This window comes from Podarcis erhardii, assembly GCF_964252035.2.
Source record: "Podarcis erhardii genome assembly, chromosome: 13".
NCBI lineage: Eukaryota > Metazoa > Chordata > Lepidosauria > Squamata > Lacertidae > Podarcis > Podarcis erhardii.
In genome coordinates, this window is record NC_138502.1 from 41,943,184 (window position 1) to 41,961,657 (window position 18,474).

The 18,474-nt window shown below is 44.8% G+C and overlaps 1 protein-coding gene across 1 annotated transcript in view; it reads right to left on the minus strand.

Annotated features, from left to right (window-relative positions):
- ACE (angiotensin I converting enzyme) overlaps positions 1-18,474 on the minus strand; it is a 65,273-nt gene that overhangs the window by 15,886 nt on the left and 30,913 nt on the right. Inside the window, exons 9-15 of the mRNA XM_081837607.1 lie at positions 16,993-17,137; positions 13,612-13,710; positions 12,106-12,228; positions 10,784-10,995; positions 4,169-4,305; positions 2,499-2,657; positions 1,508-1,595 (exon numbers count right to left, since the gene is read on the minus strand). Coding sequence (XP_081693733.1) covers positions 1,508-1,595; positions 2,499-2,657; positions 4,169-4,305; positions 10,784-10,995; positions 12,106-12,228; positions 13,612-13,710; positions 16,993-17,137 — 963 coding nt within the window. The remainder of the gene's footprint in view (positions 1-1,507; positions 1,596-2,498; positions 2,658-4,168; positions 4,306-10,783; positions 10,996-12,105; positions 12,229-13,611; positions 13,711-16,992; positions 17,138-18,474) is intronic.

The following is an 18,474-nucleotide window of genomic DNA, read 5'->3' on the forward strand; positions in this document are numbered from 1 at the left end:
CTCCGAGTATATTTCATACTAGTTACCAGGAATCAGGAAGTGAGGAGTGCTGTTGTGGTCATGTCCTCCTTGTGGGTTTCTCATAGGCACCTAGTTGGCCACCGTGGGAACAGGATGCTAGGCTAGACGGACCATGAGTCTGATCCAGCACGGCTCCTCTTACATCCTTATGACTTCTTAGTAGGGATTGACTTCTACATCAAAACATTATGGGGCTATCAAAACTACTCAGAAGTTGCAACATATTTCCCCCCAGATATGTGGAGGTTGTTTGTTGATTACATGATGGTGTGGGAAAGCCACTCAATACATACTCAAAAGCACCTTCTTCTTATTTTTCCATGAAAACTAAGTCCTGATAGAATTTGCCCAGCTCTACTTCTCAGGCTGACAAAGTTATCTTGTCCGGTATGTTTTCATGGCCACTGGGAAATGTGGTGGGAGATGGTTCCTATGGCTAAAAAAGCCACCTCTATTGGTCTGTCTCCCTCCCAACTGTATTACCTGGGTTATGAAGGTGCCCAAAAGATGCTAAAGCAAAGATTATGGGATAATGCACACAGTGACTTGCGATCACGATCACACGCAGTCTGTAGTCCGCTGGCAGTAGGAGTTCAATATGGGTATGTCTTTAAGTTAACATCTTACATTAAAAACCTGACAGCACCAAACTACCGAAGGCTTTTCACCAAAGCCAGACTAAATGTCTTTCCTTCTGCAGTGTTGGATGGCAGGTTGAGAGGAGTTCCCTACCAGGACAGACTTTGCTCGTGTGCTCAAGACATCGATTCCATAAAACATATTTTGTTGCATTGTGCAAAATATGAGCAGGCCAGGGCTGAACTGATATAACCCTTGCTGGTACCTTTCCCGGGAAAATCAGAGGCTCACTATGTCAGGTTCCTACTGGAAGACTGGACAAATGTTAGAACATTAGCAGTGGCAAAGTTTTTATCGGTGGTTGCAAGATCAAATGAGCCCTATATTCTAAATAAAATGCTTGTTTAACCTGGAGGTAGGCTGTATGAATTGTGTATTGCTTTGTAATGATTTGTTGGGTCTCTGGACCGTAATAAAGATTGATGATGATGATTCCTATCAGCCAGGAGATGTATAAAGCCCTAAATGGCCTCGGTCCAGTATATCTGAAGGAGCGTCTCCTCCCCCATCGTTCTGCCCGGACACTGAGGTCCAGCTCCGAGGGCCTTCTGGCGGTTCCCTCACTGCGAGAGGCCAAGTTACAGGGAACCAGGCAGAGGGCCTTCTCGGTAGTGGCGCCCGCCCTGTGGAATGCCCTCGCATCAGATGTCAAAGCGATAAACAACTACCTGACATTCAGAAGACATCTGAAGGCAGCCCTGTTCAGGGAAGTTTTTAATTTGTGACATTTTAGTGTATTTTTCATCTTTGTTGGAAGCCGTCCAGAGTGGCTGGGGAAACCCAGCCAGATGGGCGGGGTACAAATAATAAATTATTATTATTATTATTATTATTATAAATGGCTTACCAGGATCCAGGGACTTGCAACTTGTGTTTCCAGTGCAGGCTTTGGCTATGCTGTAAATTGTCTCCATGTCTGAGAGGAGCTGATTATACTGAAAGAAAAAAAAGGATTCATTTGCTTAGGAGGTAAAATATGGGCTCGTCTCCTCGCCATCATTTGCCTGACAACAAGATCCAAGGACTATTGGCGGAAACTGTATTATTATATGCATTTGAATTGAACAGAAATATTTTATTGTTATGGCTTGATCGTGCATCTGCTTCCTGCTTTCATTCCCCAGACAAATACTTGTGCCAACATGCTGGATGAGCTCTGCTATGCTGAATTTGTGCAAGCAATGAAACACAAGTGTGCTCATATTCTGGTGCCCTGTGCTTGCCTGCCTCTCAGAATGCTCTTTATTTATGTCTCCAGCTTAATTTTCAACACATTCAATTCCAAGGATCTAGGGCCTCATTACAGAACTGCCCCTTGGGGACTTAACTACACATTATTTATTTATTCCAGGTTTTCAAGTTCTGTTTTCAACAAGTCCCCAAACAGCCTGCAATTAAAAAACACCCATAAAACATCCCATACAAACATCATCGTTAAGAAAATACATGAAGAGCACCCAAGTCAGGATAATAACACCACTCCTTCCACCTTAAACCTCTACCAGATGGAAACCCCCAAGAGCTTCCCTGAAAGCGAAGAACAGGCCAATTCTGTAGGTCTCCATGGACAGGAAGTTCCATAACTGATCTGCTATGTCCTGGGCCCAATACATTTTGGCACCTGGTGTGAACCACAAGATGGCACCCCTATCTCCCCGACAGGGAAGAAGGGGTGAGTGAAGATCTACATCAGGAACAAGGCTGGAATGAAGGTTTTAAAGCAGAGGTTGAGCGGTCATCTGTCGAGCTGAGATTCCTGCATTGAGGGGGGTTGGACCAGATGATCCATGGGGCCCCTTCCAGCTCTGCAATTCTACAACTCTATGGTTCGCTCTCACCTCCCTCAGCTGTGCGTCAGGTAGGGCTGCCCGCTCTATGTCACTCAGTTTCTTCAGGATACGTTTTATAGTGGGGTCTTGGAAATCAGTGGGGTCAAACATCCGAGCCCGAAGGCCATACTGCAGGGTGTGGTTTGACATTTCCATGTTCTTTTGCAACTGCAAGGCACATATGGGAGAGAGAGGGAGGGGCATTAGCCAGCACACTTGTATCACAGAGGGGAAAAGGACAAGCTCATTCTCTAACTCCAGCACTCCCACAACTGTCTAGTCACCCCTATTAACACAACAACAACAACAACAGCAACAATTTATTATTTGTACACCGCCCATCTGGCTGGGCTTCCCCAGCCACTCTGGGCGGCTTCCAACAAAGATTAAAAATACATTAAAATGTCACACATTAAAAACTTCCCTGAACAGGGCTGCCTTCAGATGTCTTCTAAATGTCAGGTGGTTGTTTATGTCTTTAACATCTGATGGGAGGGTGTTCCACAGGGCGGGCGCCGCTACTGAAAAGGTCCTCTGCCTGGTTCCCTTTAGCTTTGCTTCTCGCAGTGAGGGAACCGCCAGAAGGCCCTTGGCATTGGACCTCAGTGTTGGGGTAGAACAATGGAGGTGGAGACGCTCCTTCAGGTATACTGGGCTGAGGCCATTTAGGGCTTTCAAGGTCAGCACCAGCACTTTGAATTGTGCTCAGAAACGTACTGGGAGCCAATGTAGGTCTTTCAGGACCGTTGTTATACAGTCTCTGTGGCTGCCTCCAGTCACCAGTCTAGCTGCCGCATTCTGGATTATTGATGATGATAAAATTTATTTCCCACCCTTCCTCGTGAAGGAACCCAAGGCAGCATTCCCTTGGGCTCAGGGCAAACAACAACACTAACCCCACAATTTAGGGTTTCACAGATCTGTCAGTTTCTGTTTATTTCTCTATGTTTGCACATCCGTTTCTGATGTTTTATTTTTTATTAGAAAAGAAGTCCTCATGAAAACTCATCAGCATTTTTGTTCAAATCTATCCTGTTATAAACAGGATAAATTGTATGCAATTTCCCCTAACACATACATGTTTTTCAAAGCCATTTCACTAATTTATATGCATCTTCATATGCACATAATGCATATTACTTAGCTGCAGAACTCTCTTGCAAAATTCGGAGGTGGCTGCATTTCGAAAGGTGGCTGTGTTTCGGTTCACATATTATTTCAGGAAGCGTGAATTAATAATATATAATAATAATAGTAATAATAATAATTTATTATTTATACCCCGCTCATCTAGCTGAGTTTCCCCAGCCACTCTGGGCGGCTTCCAATCGAGTGTTAAAAACAATACAGCATCAAACATTAAAAACTTCCCTAAACAGGGATGTCTTTTAAAGAGAAGATAGCTTCTTATTTCCTTCACATTTGAAGGGAGGGCGTTCCACAGGGCGGGTGCCACCACCAAGAAGGCCCTCTGTCTGGTTCCCTGTAACCTCACTTCTTGCAATGAGGGAACTGCCAGAAGGCCCTCGGCGCTGGATCTCAGTGTCCGGGCTGAACGATGGGGGTGGAGATGCTCCTTCAGGTATACAGGACATTGGGTAGCTTCCCCTTTAAATGTGAATTGAACTGAGTTCCCCACCACCACCACTGACCCTACCACACACTGCTGGTTTTCCTACCATCATCTGTCTGTTGGGCTCCGTGATGTTGGTGTTGTATGTCCAAGAAGCCTCTGTGTAAGAATTCCATACCACTTCGGCTGTGCTGTTGTAGTCCGCCAGGAATGTTTTAGCCTCGTTTTCATCAGTTATTTTATCTGGAAAAGGTTAAAGGGTGGGGAGGGAGAAACAAAAAGCTGGAAAAAGTAGGGAAATTAACTCACCTCCCTGTCTTTCTTTTAGTCTAGCATGTTAACTCCCAGTACCTAATTTCTAAAGAGACAAGTCCCAGGTTCCTGCAGAAATTTTACATTCTCTGATGGAATCAGAAGACCTTTCCCTACCTATGATGTGCAATTATTGGCTGTGGTTACTCATGGATGAAGACAAGGCATTCTGAACATGCTTAGGGGACCTATCCTTCTTAATATTATAGTTCACACTTCTAGGACAAACCCTATCACTTAAAACACACTCCAGGGCTGAGACCTGGTAATTCTGAAGACTCACCTGAGGCATTTTCATTCCCTGGCGTCCCCGTCCCCTTAAAGAGAAATGTTAGGAGAAGCCAGCAGGTGAGTGGTAGGTAAGTACTAGCTGAGCATCTACCTTTGCTCATTGGGAAGTTAAAATGAGCACACAGGTGGAGATGCCCGCATTCTAGAATCCGCTGCTCAGCCAATTCACCAGGCGGCAACTCATCCCACCTTCCAATTCATCTGTTACATCAGGAGCATGGAACTCCATTGGTTGGAGAGCCATCTCACGATGCTGACAAGGGTTGCACTCCTCATCAGCAGAGAGACATAACAGCTGGCCTCCCACTGCTTTGATAAGGGCTGCACTCCCCCTTATCAGTAGATGTATCACCCGGTCTTGACGAAGGGGGTCGATACCCCTTAACAGCAAAAGTCAAGTCAGCAGTTCGCTAGCCAAATCTCAACTTCAAAAAGGCTGCTGCCTGGCTCCTGCCCTACCAAGTGCCAGCCCAGAGGCAAAACAGCAGGTGCTTTAAGGATCAATACTTGTGGTTTATCAATGCTAGAAGGAAAGTACAGCCTGCTATCTCCCTATTCCTGGTCTCCCTAAAAGCCATCCTGCAGTGAAGACAGTTGTTCACCAGGGCTCTCACAGTCCTCCTCCTCCCATAGACAAACAAGACAAAAACCACTCCTTATTCCAGTTGCATCAGCCATTTCTTCCCAGTCAGATGTCCTGTGTTGTCCCCCTGTTTATGTAAGAGATTGCCACTTCCATTCCTATGTTCCGCTGCAAAATATAAAACAAGCTGAGTGCCCCCTTGTGGATTATAATTGCCCTGGTCCAATGGCAAAGCCAAGCAATGAGGTGGTCATCTAGTACCACCTCTTTTTTCTTTGGACACCTGCTACCGTTATGCCCAAGCACCAGGGTCATAGTGAAACCACCCTCCTGCAGGCCTCCCCCCCCCCCGTGACTTTGTGCCTTGGAAACTTTTGTTCAGTTTCTGTTAATTGATTCTCACGAAAACTTACAGATTCTGGCTTCACACAATTAACTCAAGGCAGTGTCAATTTACTCTTGGCAGAAAGCCAAGGTCTGCTTGACCTAGAAACTACTTACTCTGATTGGTTAACGACCAGCACTCAACTCTGTTATCTAGGAATGCTAGCACAGTTTGTGTTAGGTGTGTTAGGAGTAGGAGTGCTGTGTATGGTTAAGAGAGAGAGAGAGAGAGAGAGAGAGAGAAAGGATTTATTTTACTTTGTTTTGTATGCAGAGGCTCTGCTGGTTTCTTTTCCTTTTAATAAATCCTGTAAATAGTTATTCTGCGTCTAGCTGACTAGTCATTTCCACCTCAACTAGCTTCTTTGCTGTGCAGGAAAACTCTTCTACGTTTGGGCTAAAGCCATTAGAGCTATGCCTGACACTTCCAAGTTCCATGAGGTTATGGGTATTGTGCTGCCAGCCTGAGTTGTGGTGGTGTCAGCATCAACGGTGTTGGTTCCAGTAGTTCCAGAAGTTGTTGTTCCTGTTGGTGCAGCAGATGGACACTGGCTGGTTCCTGACTGTTGTGAGCTGGTGACGCAGTGGACACAAGGACAACAGCTGCAGCGTGTGAGTGCTGGGTGCTGTGGTTCCTGTTTTCTCTCTCGGTGGTCGTGAGTAGCTGGTTCCCGGTTCCAGGGACATTGCTCTCAAGATGGCCTCACAACCAGTTCAGATGGCTTTTGAGCGACTGAATGACTCCAATTACTTGCTGTGGTCGGAACGCATGCAGGCAGTGCTGCAGAGGGATCGTCTCTGGCAAGTGGTGAGTAAGTTTCCTGATGATGAAGACCTCGATAAAGACCAAAGAGCAAGGGCCACAATTGTTTTGGGGCTGGAAGATTCCCAGTTGCCGTATGTGAGGGGAATCAAGACAACTAGAGGTGTGTGGCAAGCACTTAAAGAACTTCATGTGCGTGAGACAGCGGTTTCCAAGCTGTTCATTCGCAAGGCATTGTACAAGGCAATGTTACAGCCTGGGTACAATGCAGGAACACCTACACAGTTTACAGTTAAAGTTTGCTGCGCTACAGGAAAGAGACTGTGCGTTAGACCAGCAGGAGAAGGTGGCTATTATTTTGAGTTCTCTCCCGGAAAGCTGGGATAATTTAGTTTTGTCTCTAGAAGGCATACAGGAGCATGATTTATCAGTCAGTTACGTTACTGGGCGTTTGATTGAAGAATGGCAGAAGAGGCAAGAAAGGTCGTTTTCTGCAGAGGCTTCTACAGGCAGGCGGTTTGGAAGGAGTTCTTATGCCGTGCCAGAGGTGAAGCAAAAGCAGCGTACCGGTGAGGAGTCAGCGTTTGCTGTTAGGCGTTGTTTCCGATGTGGGTCTTCAGCGCATCTAAAACGACAATGTCCGGAGTTGGTCAAGTCTCAGTGGCCGGTGCAAGAGCAGAGACGAGATCATCATCAGCAGCAGCGAAAAAAGAAATTCTTCAAACGAAAACAGTCGGCTCAGCTGGTGACCGCCGAGGTCAAGATTGCTGATGAGAAACAAGCTGTCTGGGTGGTCGATTCGGGAGCGTCTCGGCACATCGTAAATTCAGATGAATTGTTTGTTTCCAAGAACTCAGCACAGCGCAGCCAGGTGGCCCTAGCAGACGGAAGTACTTCCGAAGTGATTTGGGGGGGTGCAGTTTTTGTTGCTTGTTTTCGTGAATGCCTGCAAAATGTACTTTGTGTGCCTTCATTAAGGAGCAATCTGATGTCTGTAGATTGTTTGCTAATAGCTGGGTTTAAAGTGTGTTTTGAAGGAGACAGTTGCATTATTAAGAAGGCTGGTGAGATTTTAGGCACTGCTAAGTCAGAGGGAGGCTTGTTTTGGCTTAAAGCAGGATCTCAAGTTGCAGCAGTAGTCAGTAAATCTCAGCCTGCAGTGAATAACAAAGCTATACATGACAACTGTGTGCACTTATTGCATAGGAAAATGGGGCATACTGGCTGGAAAAGTGTACTAAAAATGTCTGAATTGGCTGATGGGGGTAATTTAAAGAGTTGTAACAAGTACCTTGATTGTAATGTTTGTAAAAAGGTTAAAACCCAAAGAGTCTCTTACCCCAGAAGTGACAGAGTTAGTGAGTCACTGCTACAGCTGGTTCACATGGACGTAATTGGTCCATTTGCTGTAAGCAGGGGTGGATCACGTTTTTCATTAACAATTGTGGATGACGCCACGCGTTACTCTTGGGTTTTTCTCATGAAGAATAAGGGTGACGTGTTCACTAAGTTTAAAGGCTGGGTGGCATCTGTGGAAAGATTTCTGTCCATTAAACTCAGAAGGATTCAGACGGACAGTGGTGGCGAATTTATGTCAAATGCTTTTAGAGATTGGTTACAAAAGCGTGGCATTGGGCATAGAAAAACGAACGCTTTTTCCCAAGAGGAGAATGGCGTTGCAGAGCGAAAACACAGATCTTTACAAAATATGATGTTTGCCATGCTTGATGATGCTGATTTGCCCATGTCTTATTGGGGGGAGAGCATGCTCACCGCTTGTTATCTCCAAAATAGGCTCTTTCATCAAACAATAGGTACAACTCCGTACTTTAAATTGTTTCAGAAATAACCCAAAATTGACCATTTGCATGTGTTTGGATCAAAAGCCTGGGTATTAATTCCAAAACAAATGAGAAAGAAGGGAGATCCTAAGACCAAACAGTTAGTGTTTGTGGGTTACCAGGAGCTGGGAAAAGGTTTCCGCTTTGCTGAAGGGACAAATGGCATTGTGATCTCCAGGAATGCCAATTTTTGTGAACATAGTGGCTGGGAGAGACTACATGCCAATACTGAGGTTTGGTTTGAACCTTCCCAGGAGCTTCATGACTCTGAAGGTAAACATAGAGAATCAGAGTCTGAGGGGGAGGAAAGTTCAGATAAGAGCTCTCAAGAAAGTGGAATTAGCCAGAGACCAGTTGCTAAGCAACAAAAGAGAGGTCGTAGTTTTGAGGAGGAAAGTGGGTCAGAAGAAAAATTTTCTCCCAGAAGATCTAAAAGACAAAACAAAGGAGTGCCTCCGGTGCGTTTTTCTCCAGATACTGCAAATGTGTTTAGTGTAATTGCAGAGCCCAAGAGTTTTCAGGAGGTGTTAAAGTTACCAAAAGAGGAGGCAGAGCTCTGGAAACAGGCAATGGAAGAAGAGATGTCCTCTCTGAATGAGCACAGGGTCTTTAAACCAGTAGCAGCGCCTGAGGGGGCAAAGATTGTAGGCTGCAGGTGGGTGTACAAACTTAAACCTCGGGTGACAGGAAAGTACAAATACAAAGCTCGTTTAGTGGCTGAAGGATACTCTCAGAGGCCTGGAAAAGATTATGACGAGACTTTTTCCCCTACTGCTAAGGGGGACAGTGTAAGGCTGATTCTAACGCTTGGAGCAAAGAGAAAACTCCTGTTAAACCATTTTGATATCCAGACTGCATATTTACATGCATCAATATCAGAAGACCTGTATCTAGCCGAACCGCCTGGTTATGAGACAGGTTCCAATAGAGTGTTGAAATTAAACAAAGCTTTATATGGTCTCAAACAGGCGGCAAGATCTTGGAACAAATGTTTCCATGAGGCCTTAGTGTCATTTGGTTTCAAGCAGAGTACAGCTGACAATTGTGTTTATGTACGTGGTACAGGCAGTGATCAAGAGTTTTGTCTGATTTGTGTAGATGATGTATTGTATGCTTGCAAAACAGATAAACAAACTAAAAGGTTTGCCAAGCAATTGTCCAGTAAGTTCAAAATGAAGGACTTAGGCCCGGTTAGGACATATCTAGGGTTGGAAGTGTGCTGGGCCCAAGATGGCAGCTGCCTAATTAGTCAGCAGAACAAAGTTAAACAACTACTGACTACATACAGGATGCAGGATTGCAAAGGGGCAGTGGTGCCTATGGATCCAGGTTTCATAAAAACACTTCATATAGATGAGAGTCCTGAATTTGAACATCCTGATATATATCATCCTGTAATTGGAAGTTTATTGTATCTAGCACAGTGGTCCAGACCTGATATTAGCTACGCAGTAGGCATATTGAGTAGATTGGTCTCAAAACCCACACTAAATGCCTGGAAGGGGGTAAAACAAGTTCTGAGATACCTCAAACAGACAATTGGCTATATGTTACAATTAAATTTTTCAGAGGATGAAATTTTGAGTTGCTACTGTGATAGTGACTGGGGAAATTTGCCAGATAGAAAATCTGTCACAGGACTAGTCATAATAGTCGGTGGAGCTTTAATCAGCTGGCGGTCACGCAAGCAAGACGTTGTAAGTGTGTCATCAACGGAATCCGAGTACGCCACATTGAGTGAATTGTGCAACGAGGTGATTTATTTCAAGCATTTGTTAGCAGATTTAAATGTAAATTGTGGAGAACCAGTACGAGTTTACATTGATAATCAGGCTTGTATAGCCTTAAGTAAAACAGAGGGTTTCAAATCACGTTCCAAACATATCTCTGTAAAATACCAAAATGTACGTTGCTGTGTACAAGACAATATAATCACATGTACTTATGTATCAAGTGAAGAAAATGTAACAGATGTATTAACTAAACCATTGGCAAAGATAAAGAACAAGCAAATGTCAAGGGTTTAGGTTTGCTGGAAAAATAATCTCCTACATAGGTGTTATTTGATGTTAATTGTCCAGCAGAATCTGTGAGGGGGTGTTCAGTTTCTGTTAATTGATTCTCATGAAAACTTACAGATTCTGGCTTCACACAATTAACTCAAGGCAGTGTCAATTTACTCTTGGCAGAAAGCCAAGGTCTGCTTGACCTAGAAACTACTTACTCTGATTGGTTAACGACCAGCACTCAACTCTGTTATCTAGGAATGCTAGCACAGTTTGTGTTAGGTGTGTTAGGAGAAGGAGTGCTGTGTATGGTTAAGAGAGAGAGAGAGAGAGAGAAAGGATTTATTTTACTTTGTTTTGTATGCAGAGACTCTGCTGGTTTCTTTTTCCTTTTAATAGATCCTGTAAATAGTTATTCTGAGTCTAGCTGACTAGTCATTTCCACCTCAACTAGCTTCTTCACTGTGCAGGAAAACTCTTCTACGTTTGGGCTAAAGCCATTAGAGCTATGCCTGACGCTTCAAAGTTCCATGAACTTTACCAAGCCCTTCTGGGTAGCCCTCTGGGACAGGGGGACGCCACTCAAAGTCCGGCCAGCCCAGCGTTTCATTGGTTCGCTTATTCTGTTCTTCTAGCCACTGAGTCACGGGACTGAAATACTCCAGCAGTGCTGACGCATCCATCTTATTTGTGCCAGTGAGTTGTTGGAGAATATTCTGCCAGGGCTGGGAAGAGCCAACCCTCAGTGCCTCGCTGCAGCGAAGAAAACAAAGAGAGGAATGGGTAGTGATGTAGAAGCAGCTACTGTACACATGTTGATAGCCACTGTGGAAGACCTACAAGACCAGGCGACTCCAGTCTCCGCCTGCTGTGGACTCCTCCACCACACAAGGGATTTGAGGAGACCTTGCAGTTTGGGTTTATTTTCTTGCCACATCTTCTGAAGCAGCCAGCAACCAGGCAGGGCAAACTGAAGCCAGTGCCAGCATCTTTGGGCAGCTGCCAGTGCCCCAACACCCCCTCTTTTTTATTGTATTTTTAAAGTGTGAGTTTTTGTGTTTGTTTTGTCTGGTGCCCTGGATGGCTGGGTCCCGTTAGCATTTAAATTTCCCACTACGCTCCCAGAAGAAGCATGACTGGGATATTTTGGGAAAATAAAATGGCAGGTCCTAGCCACCCAGTGTTGCTTGGAGCATCACCACTGCCAGGTAAGCTGGCCAGGGTCTGCTTTGCCCAGCCCCTCCCCACATGGTGACCAGCCATGAATAGTTGAACTTTTATGTCCTGCAGACTTTTGCAACTCCTTGCTCTGCAAGCACTTCAATTCCTGCTGCTCTTTGCTTGCAAGGTGCTTTGCATTATATGGTCAGTGGGAGTGGTAGGGGTGAGTTCAGCCCTTGGAACTCATGGAATCTGCTTCCCTAGGTGCCTAGGTGGCCACCCCACAAGCATGATAGGTGTCGGAAGTACCCTTCCATTGAAGAGTGTTGGTGATGCTATTCTTAAGGTCTCTCTCCAACACTGCATGCTTGTACAGTCACCTTTCCCAGGGTGTTTGAACATCTGGTTCCCGCTAATGGGTAAGTGCCCAGTGGCATTCAAGCTACGCCAAGATTATGCCAGGGGATCACTTCTGCAACCTGAGTTTGGTCACACCTGTGTGATCGCAGTCCTCAGGTCTGCATGTCACAGCCTTCTTGCTTTTTCCAACACAGCTGGACCCCTTCTTGTTACATCAGGGTGCCAGCAAGGGGGAAATGCCCCCAAGCAGAGAATTGTTAGCCTAGGTCTTCCCACCCGCTTCTAACGCCGTTTAGGTAGGAGACCACGCCTTGCTGTTTCCCCATCTCTCCCTGCTGTCACCTGAGCTTCTGTCCGGCTTCTTTGGATTGGTAGATGTCACAGGTATGAAGATTGCCAGTGTGGTTGGCAGCTTGGCAGAGCGCCTTGTGGAACTGGAACTGCAGGATGAAACTGACAAAGTACCTGCCCCAGACAAAACAAAAATCCATATACTTCTGGTACCCATCAGTTCTTCAGTAGGACACCCACTCCCACCCCCACCGCCCAATACTACTACTACTACTACTAATAATAATAATAATAATAATAATAATAATATCACAGCAAATTCTGTCATACTGAACAAGAGTCAATTTTTGAAGGCATAATATTAAAAAAAATGAAGCATGGAAGGATCTGCCAGTTTGGTTCTTAGGTTTTCATTTTTCAATTTTCTGCAGCAAATTGGTGATTATTTTTTTTAAAAAAGTTCTCTTGTAGGATTATCAACGTTTTAGGGCAAATTTCTCCTAAATATGCACAATTCCACAAGCAATTCCCACTAATATAAGCAGTTCTGCAAACAAAGTTTGCACCACAAAATTCAGATAAGTGTAAATTTCAAAGGAAGACCTTGCTTAGTTTCTGATATTGTTTCAGAAAGTATGAATTTGATAGTCACCTTTAAATGTGAACAACTTCATACAATTTCTCGCCCAGCCTTAAAAAGAATATGCTAGTCAAGAACTCTCCGCAAGTTCTGCATTTCTAAAGCAGCTGGGGAAGAAGTAGTCTTTGGATCTACAAATGTTATTGGACTCCAACTCCCATGATCCTCAGCTGTGGGTCATTCTGTCTTGGGGGAAGCAGAAGTCCAACAGGAACTGGAGGGTCAAAGGCTCCTCGTTCCTATACTAAAGAGTATGGAGTTCAGAATTGATTTTGGGGGACCTAACTCCATGCAGCCTTCCTCTGCCACTAGGGTGTGTCATTTTAGGGGGTGAAACTTAATTTCTGCAAATTTCTTCAGTGTGGAGTCTTGAAAATATGTTTTTGGGTGTGAGGAATTCAAATCTGCTATTTATTTTTTGTGATTGAGCAACATTTAGCTTGGTAAGTCTAGGTTTGATGGAAAAGCACATCAACTGCTTTTGGAAAACCAAAGAGTTTCAATTTTACCTTCTGAAAATGTCAGATAATGATTACTAATAATAATAATATAACTGCAAGTACTTTGCAAAATTTTAATGCTCTCTATGCAATTTTACACACGTTTTACTTTCCAGGCAAAACTAAATTATATTAATTTAACCAATATATATATTGAATTCCCATGTCATATTACAACTTTTTAGCACCGCTCATTTTGGGAATTTGAAAGTTGAAAAATTCAACACGTCCTTCTCTACCACCTTAGATCTGCTTGTCAGAACCTTTAGGTAGTTCAACACTGTAGAACATTGCAACGTACTCGACGTTCCATGATTAATGAAGGCATATACACCAGCCTCACTCAAGAACATCCGTGAAGCTCACCATGTTTCATTTACACATTCCACATTCCCCAACTCTTTCAGCTCCCAGTACCTGATATAAGGTGTGTTGCCAGGTATATGATATTTAGCACCAGGGTCGAAGTTGGTTTCATCTCTTGCAATAGGAGGGCAAATTCCCTGGTATTTTGTTCTGGAGAAAAGTCAGCCATGTGGGCAGAGAAGAAACGGAACAGCATTAGCACAAGTCTCTAGAAATGAAGAAGATTCCAGGTTGTTTGTTCTTAATCTAGATTTGATGCTGATCATGGGTATGCCGTTTATTATTTTTATTTATTTATTCGTCGCATGTCTATACCATGTTTATCTTCCAAGGAGCTCAAGGTGGTGTACTTGGTTCTCCCCCCCACCCCATTTCATCCTCACAACAACCTTGTGAGGTAAGCCAAGAGTGTTGGAAACACACCTGGGAAGGCTGCCAACTTCCCAAGACTCTGGGGCCTCTCCCCGGTGGTCCTCCCTGGCTATAAATCTCCTTCAGTCCAGAGAGACCGGGATAAGCGACCCCTGCCTCCTGAGAGGAGCACACTTGTCTTCTTGCATATCATAGCAGAAGAGTCAATTGTAGTTCTAAACTACTGATTTTTCGCTCTATAGGACGCACCTGACCATAGGACGCACCTTGTTTTACAGGGGGAGAACAAGAAAAAAAAATTATCCCCCTCTCTGCTCAGCGCCCCTTCAGCGAAGTGGCAGGAGAAACAGAGCCCCTTCCATTTCTCCTCCCACTTTGCTGAAGAGGCACTGCACAGCTCTCCCTCTCTCCTGAAGCCAGGAGAGTCTTGCTCTCCCGGCTTCAGCAAAAGGAACCCGAAACCTTCGGAGTACAGCGCAAGTTCCTACTGCACTCCAAAGGCTTCAGGCGGCTATCCCTGAAGCATGGAGAGCGAGGCTTCAGCGAAAGCAACGCGAAGCCTCTGGAGCGTGGAGGGGGCGCTCCCTCTGTGCTTCGGAAGCTTCGGTTGCTATCGCTGAAGCCAAGGAGCCTGCATTCGCTCCATAGGATGCACACACATTTCCCCTTCATTTTTGAAGGGGAAAAATTGCGTCCTATAGAGCGAAAAATACAGTATTTTATTTTACAGTCTATATACAGAGAATCAGTCAGCATGTCTGTGCTCTTTGAGCACCAGTACAGAACCTGCATCACAATCAGAAGTTAAAGTAACTTCCAACAGTACTGAGACTTCTTGTCTCACGCTCTCTCAGACACTAACATGATATAACCAAACATAGTGCTACTGCTGGAACAGCACAGATGGATAAAAATCCTAACAAAGAGATGGCGACTGGCCCAAGGTCACCCAGTGACCTGAGTGAGGGACCTGACCTGAGTGACCTCATGGCTGAGTGGGGATTTGAACCCTGGCCTCCCTGGTCATAGTCCAACTGGCCTCCCTGGTCATAGTCCACAGCTTTCTGAACTGTGTGTTGCGACACGTTAGTGTGTCGGCTTCAGTGTGTAGCTGTGTTACACAAACACTCCCCGTGCTCCTCCTGAGGCTAGAAAGGGTTAGCTTAACCTCCAGCTTGCTAGTCAAACTGAATTACTGTATTGCGAAATGATGCAAAACTGAATTACAGTCATAACTTCATGTTACGTCCACTTCATGTTACGTTCTTTCAGGTTACATCCGGCGGCGACCCGGAAGTACCGGAAAGGGTTACTTCCGGGTTTTGCCGCTCGCGCATGTGCAGAAGTGCAAAATGATGCCGCGCGGATGCGCAGAAGCGGCAAACCGCAACCTGCGTGTGTGCAGACGCGCCACTGCAGGTTGCGCTCTTTTCGTGTTGCAAACGGGCCTCTGGAACGGATCCCGTTTGCAACCAGAGGTACCACTGTAACTGTGTCGCAAAATGATGTATGTGCAAAAAGTGTGTTATCAACTTTTGAAAAGTTCAGAAAGCTCTGGTCTAACTATTATGCCACACTGGCTCTCTTGCCTTGCACCCAGTTGCCCCTTCTTTCTCTGTCACTGCATCATGGATTACTCTGCCTCCACCCCACATGCTTGGCTGTTTGGGAGTGCCTGATGTGATGACATCATGTCACCCATTTCCCTTACTAAGCACCGCAGTTTATGTCTAGCTTTGCCCTAAGAAAGTGGCACAAAGAAGGGAGCAAACTGAAACTCACATCAATCAATGTCCGATCAACATGTATACAGGTGCGTGCATTTCTCTCTTCCTCCAGTAATTTATATTTTTCTCAGACCATCTTCCTATCTGCTAGTGAGGGAGGACCTCCCTCCATCATGGGCTGAGCAAGATCCAGCTGCTCAGCCCCACTTCCTTGCCTCAAGAGATCATCAGTGGACTGCTGCCTAGTAGTCTGTTCCTGACTTGAATATGACTTTTATAGGGAGCGGGTGGCGCTGTGGTCTAAACCACTGAGTCTACTGGGCTTGCCGATCGGAAGGTCAGCAGTTCAAGTCTGTGTGATGGGGTGAGCTCCCGTTGCTCTCTTTCAGCTCCTGCCAAGCTAGTAGTTCGAAAGCGCGCCAGTGCAAGTAGATAAATAGGTACCACTGCGGAGGGAAGGTAAACAGCGTTTCCATGCGCTGTGGCACTCATCACGGTGTCCTGTTGTGCCAGAAGTGGTTTAGTCATGCTGGCCACATGACCCGGAAAGCTGTCTGCACACAAATGCCAGCTCCTTCGGCCTGAAGTGAGATGAGTGCTGCACCCCATAGTCAAGATGACTGGACTCAACTGTCCAGGGGTCCTTTACCTTTACCTACCTCTGTAGGTTTGAGGATTCTTTGGGAAACTGCTTTGAAAACCTCTTGGGGTTATAAAGTGGAATACAGTGGTGCCTCAGGTTAAGTACTTAATTCGTTCCGAAGGTCCGTACTTAACCTGAAACTGTTCTTAACCTGAAGCACCACTTTAGCTAATGGGGCCTCCTGCTGCTGCCGCACCGCCAGAGCACAATTTCTGTTCCCATCCTGAAGCAAAGTTCTTAATCTGAAGCACTATTTCTGGCTTAGCGGAGTCTGTAACCTGAAGCGTATGTAACCTGAAGCATACGTAAGCCGAGGTACCACTGTATAAGCAATATAACTGATGGGTCCCTTGGCCAATAAACTGAATAAATTCCTGAATATTTTTCCTTCTTAACTTTGTGTATACTCACACATACTCATACATTTCTTTCTCTTTCTGTCTCTCTTTCTTTCTCTTTCTCCTGTCTCTGTCTGTCTGTCTGTCTCTCTCTCTCACACACACAGTTGTTGAGAAGATATATGGGTCCCTCAAGCAAATATGGACTTCCTCCTTCCCAATTTTGAAATTCAGTCCTATCACCCGAAATCAGCTCCCCTCACACAGATTCTTGAAACAATGGCTTCCCTTGCTCAGACATTATGGCAGCCCTCTACCCGCCACAGTTGCATTGCTGAGGGGGGGCCTTTACCTCAAGTACCACCAGTCATAGTTGTAGCGGTTGGGAGGGGTGCGCCCATTGAAGACATTCCATCGCCACTGGTCTATCAAGTAGCCAAAGGGCAGGAAGGCGATCTTCTCCAGGGCCATTTTTAATAGGTAGTTGATGTCGCTCTCTGCAAAGAAGAAGGGAAAGGGGAAAGAAGACTCAGAGCTGGAATAAGAGCAGAATAAGTACTCTGTAGATCTTGTGCCACAAGTCAAGAGCAGAGTAAGCCGTTTGAGATGACCTGGGCAAGTGACCCACAAGCCTTGGGGCACAAAGACCTACCTGACTTTATAGGAAATTCCTTTCCAACCCAACGGATGGCAGCAGTCAGACCTTGAGCATGCACAAAGCTGCCCTCTGGGTTGCCCAAGGGGAACAGGTGTGGATATGAAGGGCTCCCCAATCCCTAACAGCAATAAAGAGTGGAGAGCAAATTTTGGGTTTCAGTCTAGGTCTGGCATGGCTGAACTTGGCCCTCCAGATGTTTTTGGACTACAATTCCCTTTTTTCCTATTTAAATTTTATTAACATATAAAACACATACATATACATTTACACAATACATATACACAACACACTACCTTATTTTCATAATATAAAACATACCTACATTACTCTATATAATACCTACCTATACTGTACATATCAACATACCTACACACCTACCCCACATGGACACCCACCAAGTGACTTGACTTCCAGCTGTTCTTGTTACACTACTTTATTTTTCCAACTAGCTTAAACACATTTAATTATTTCTGTAATCTCTTCTTCTCTCTTGACTTTACTCTCCTTTCACTCTAATCGTTTTCTGGATTCACTCAATATTTGCCAGAAATTCTACTTTTTCCACATAAATTTTGATGTATTCCTTAAAGATAGCCCACTCCTTATTCACTTTTTGTACCATATCTCCTCTTATCCTCCCTGTTAGTTCGGCAATATGGAAGTATTCCATCATTTTGGATAACCAGTCTGCTTTAGTTGGGACGCTGCTGCTTTTCCAATTTTGGCCAGTCAATAACCTTGCTGCTGTAGTTGCATACATAAATATTGGTCTGACAGTTCTTTTTATTTCCTCTGACATGATACCTAGGAGAAAGGATTCTGGGTTTTTTCCAAATGAAAATCTAAACATATTTTTCAGTTCGTTATAGATATTTTCCCAGAATCCCACTATCTCTTTGCACTCCTACCACATATGTAGAAAGGTTCCTGCCTTGTTGTTGCATCTCCAACAGACATCACTACAGTTTTTATACATTTTTGCCAGTCTGACCGGGGTCAGGTACCATCTGTATTGCATTTTCATTACATTCTCTCTTAAATTATAGCACGCTGTAAATTTGATATCTCTTTTCCACAGCCGTTCCCATTGGCTCATCATAATATTTTCTCCTACATCCTGGGCCCACCTTACCATCACTGTCTTCACTTGCTCCTCCTTTACCTCCCATTCTAGGA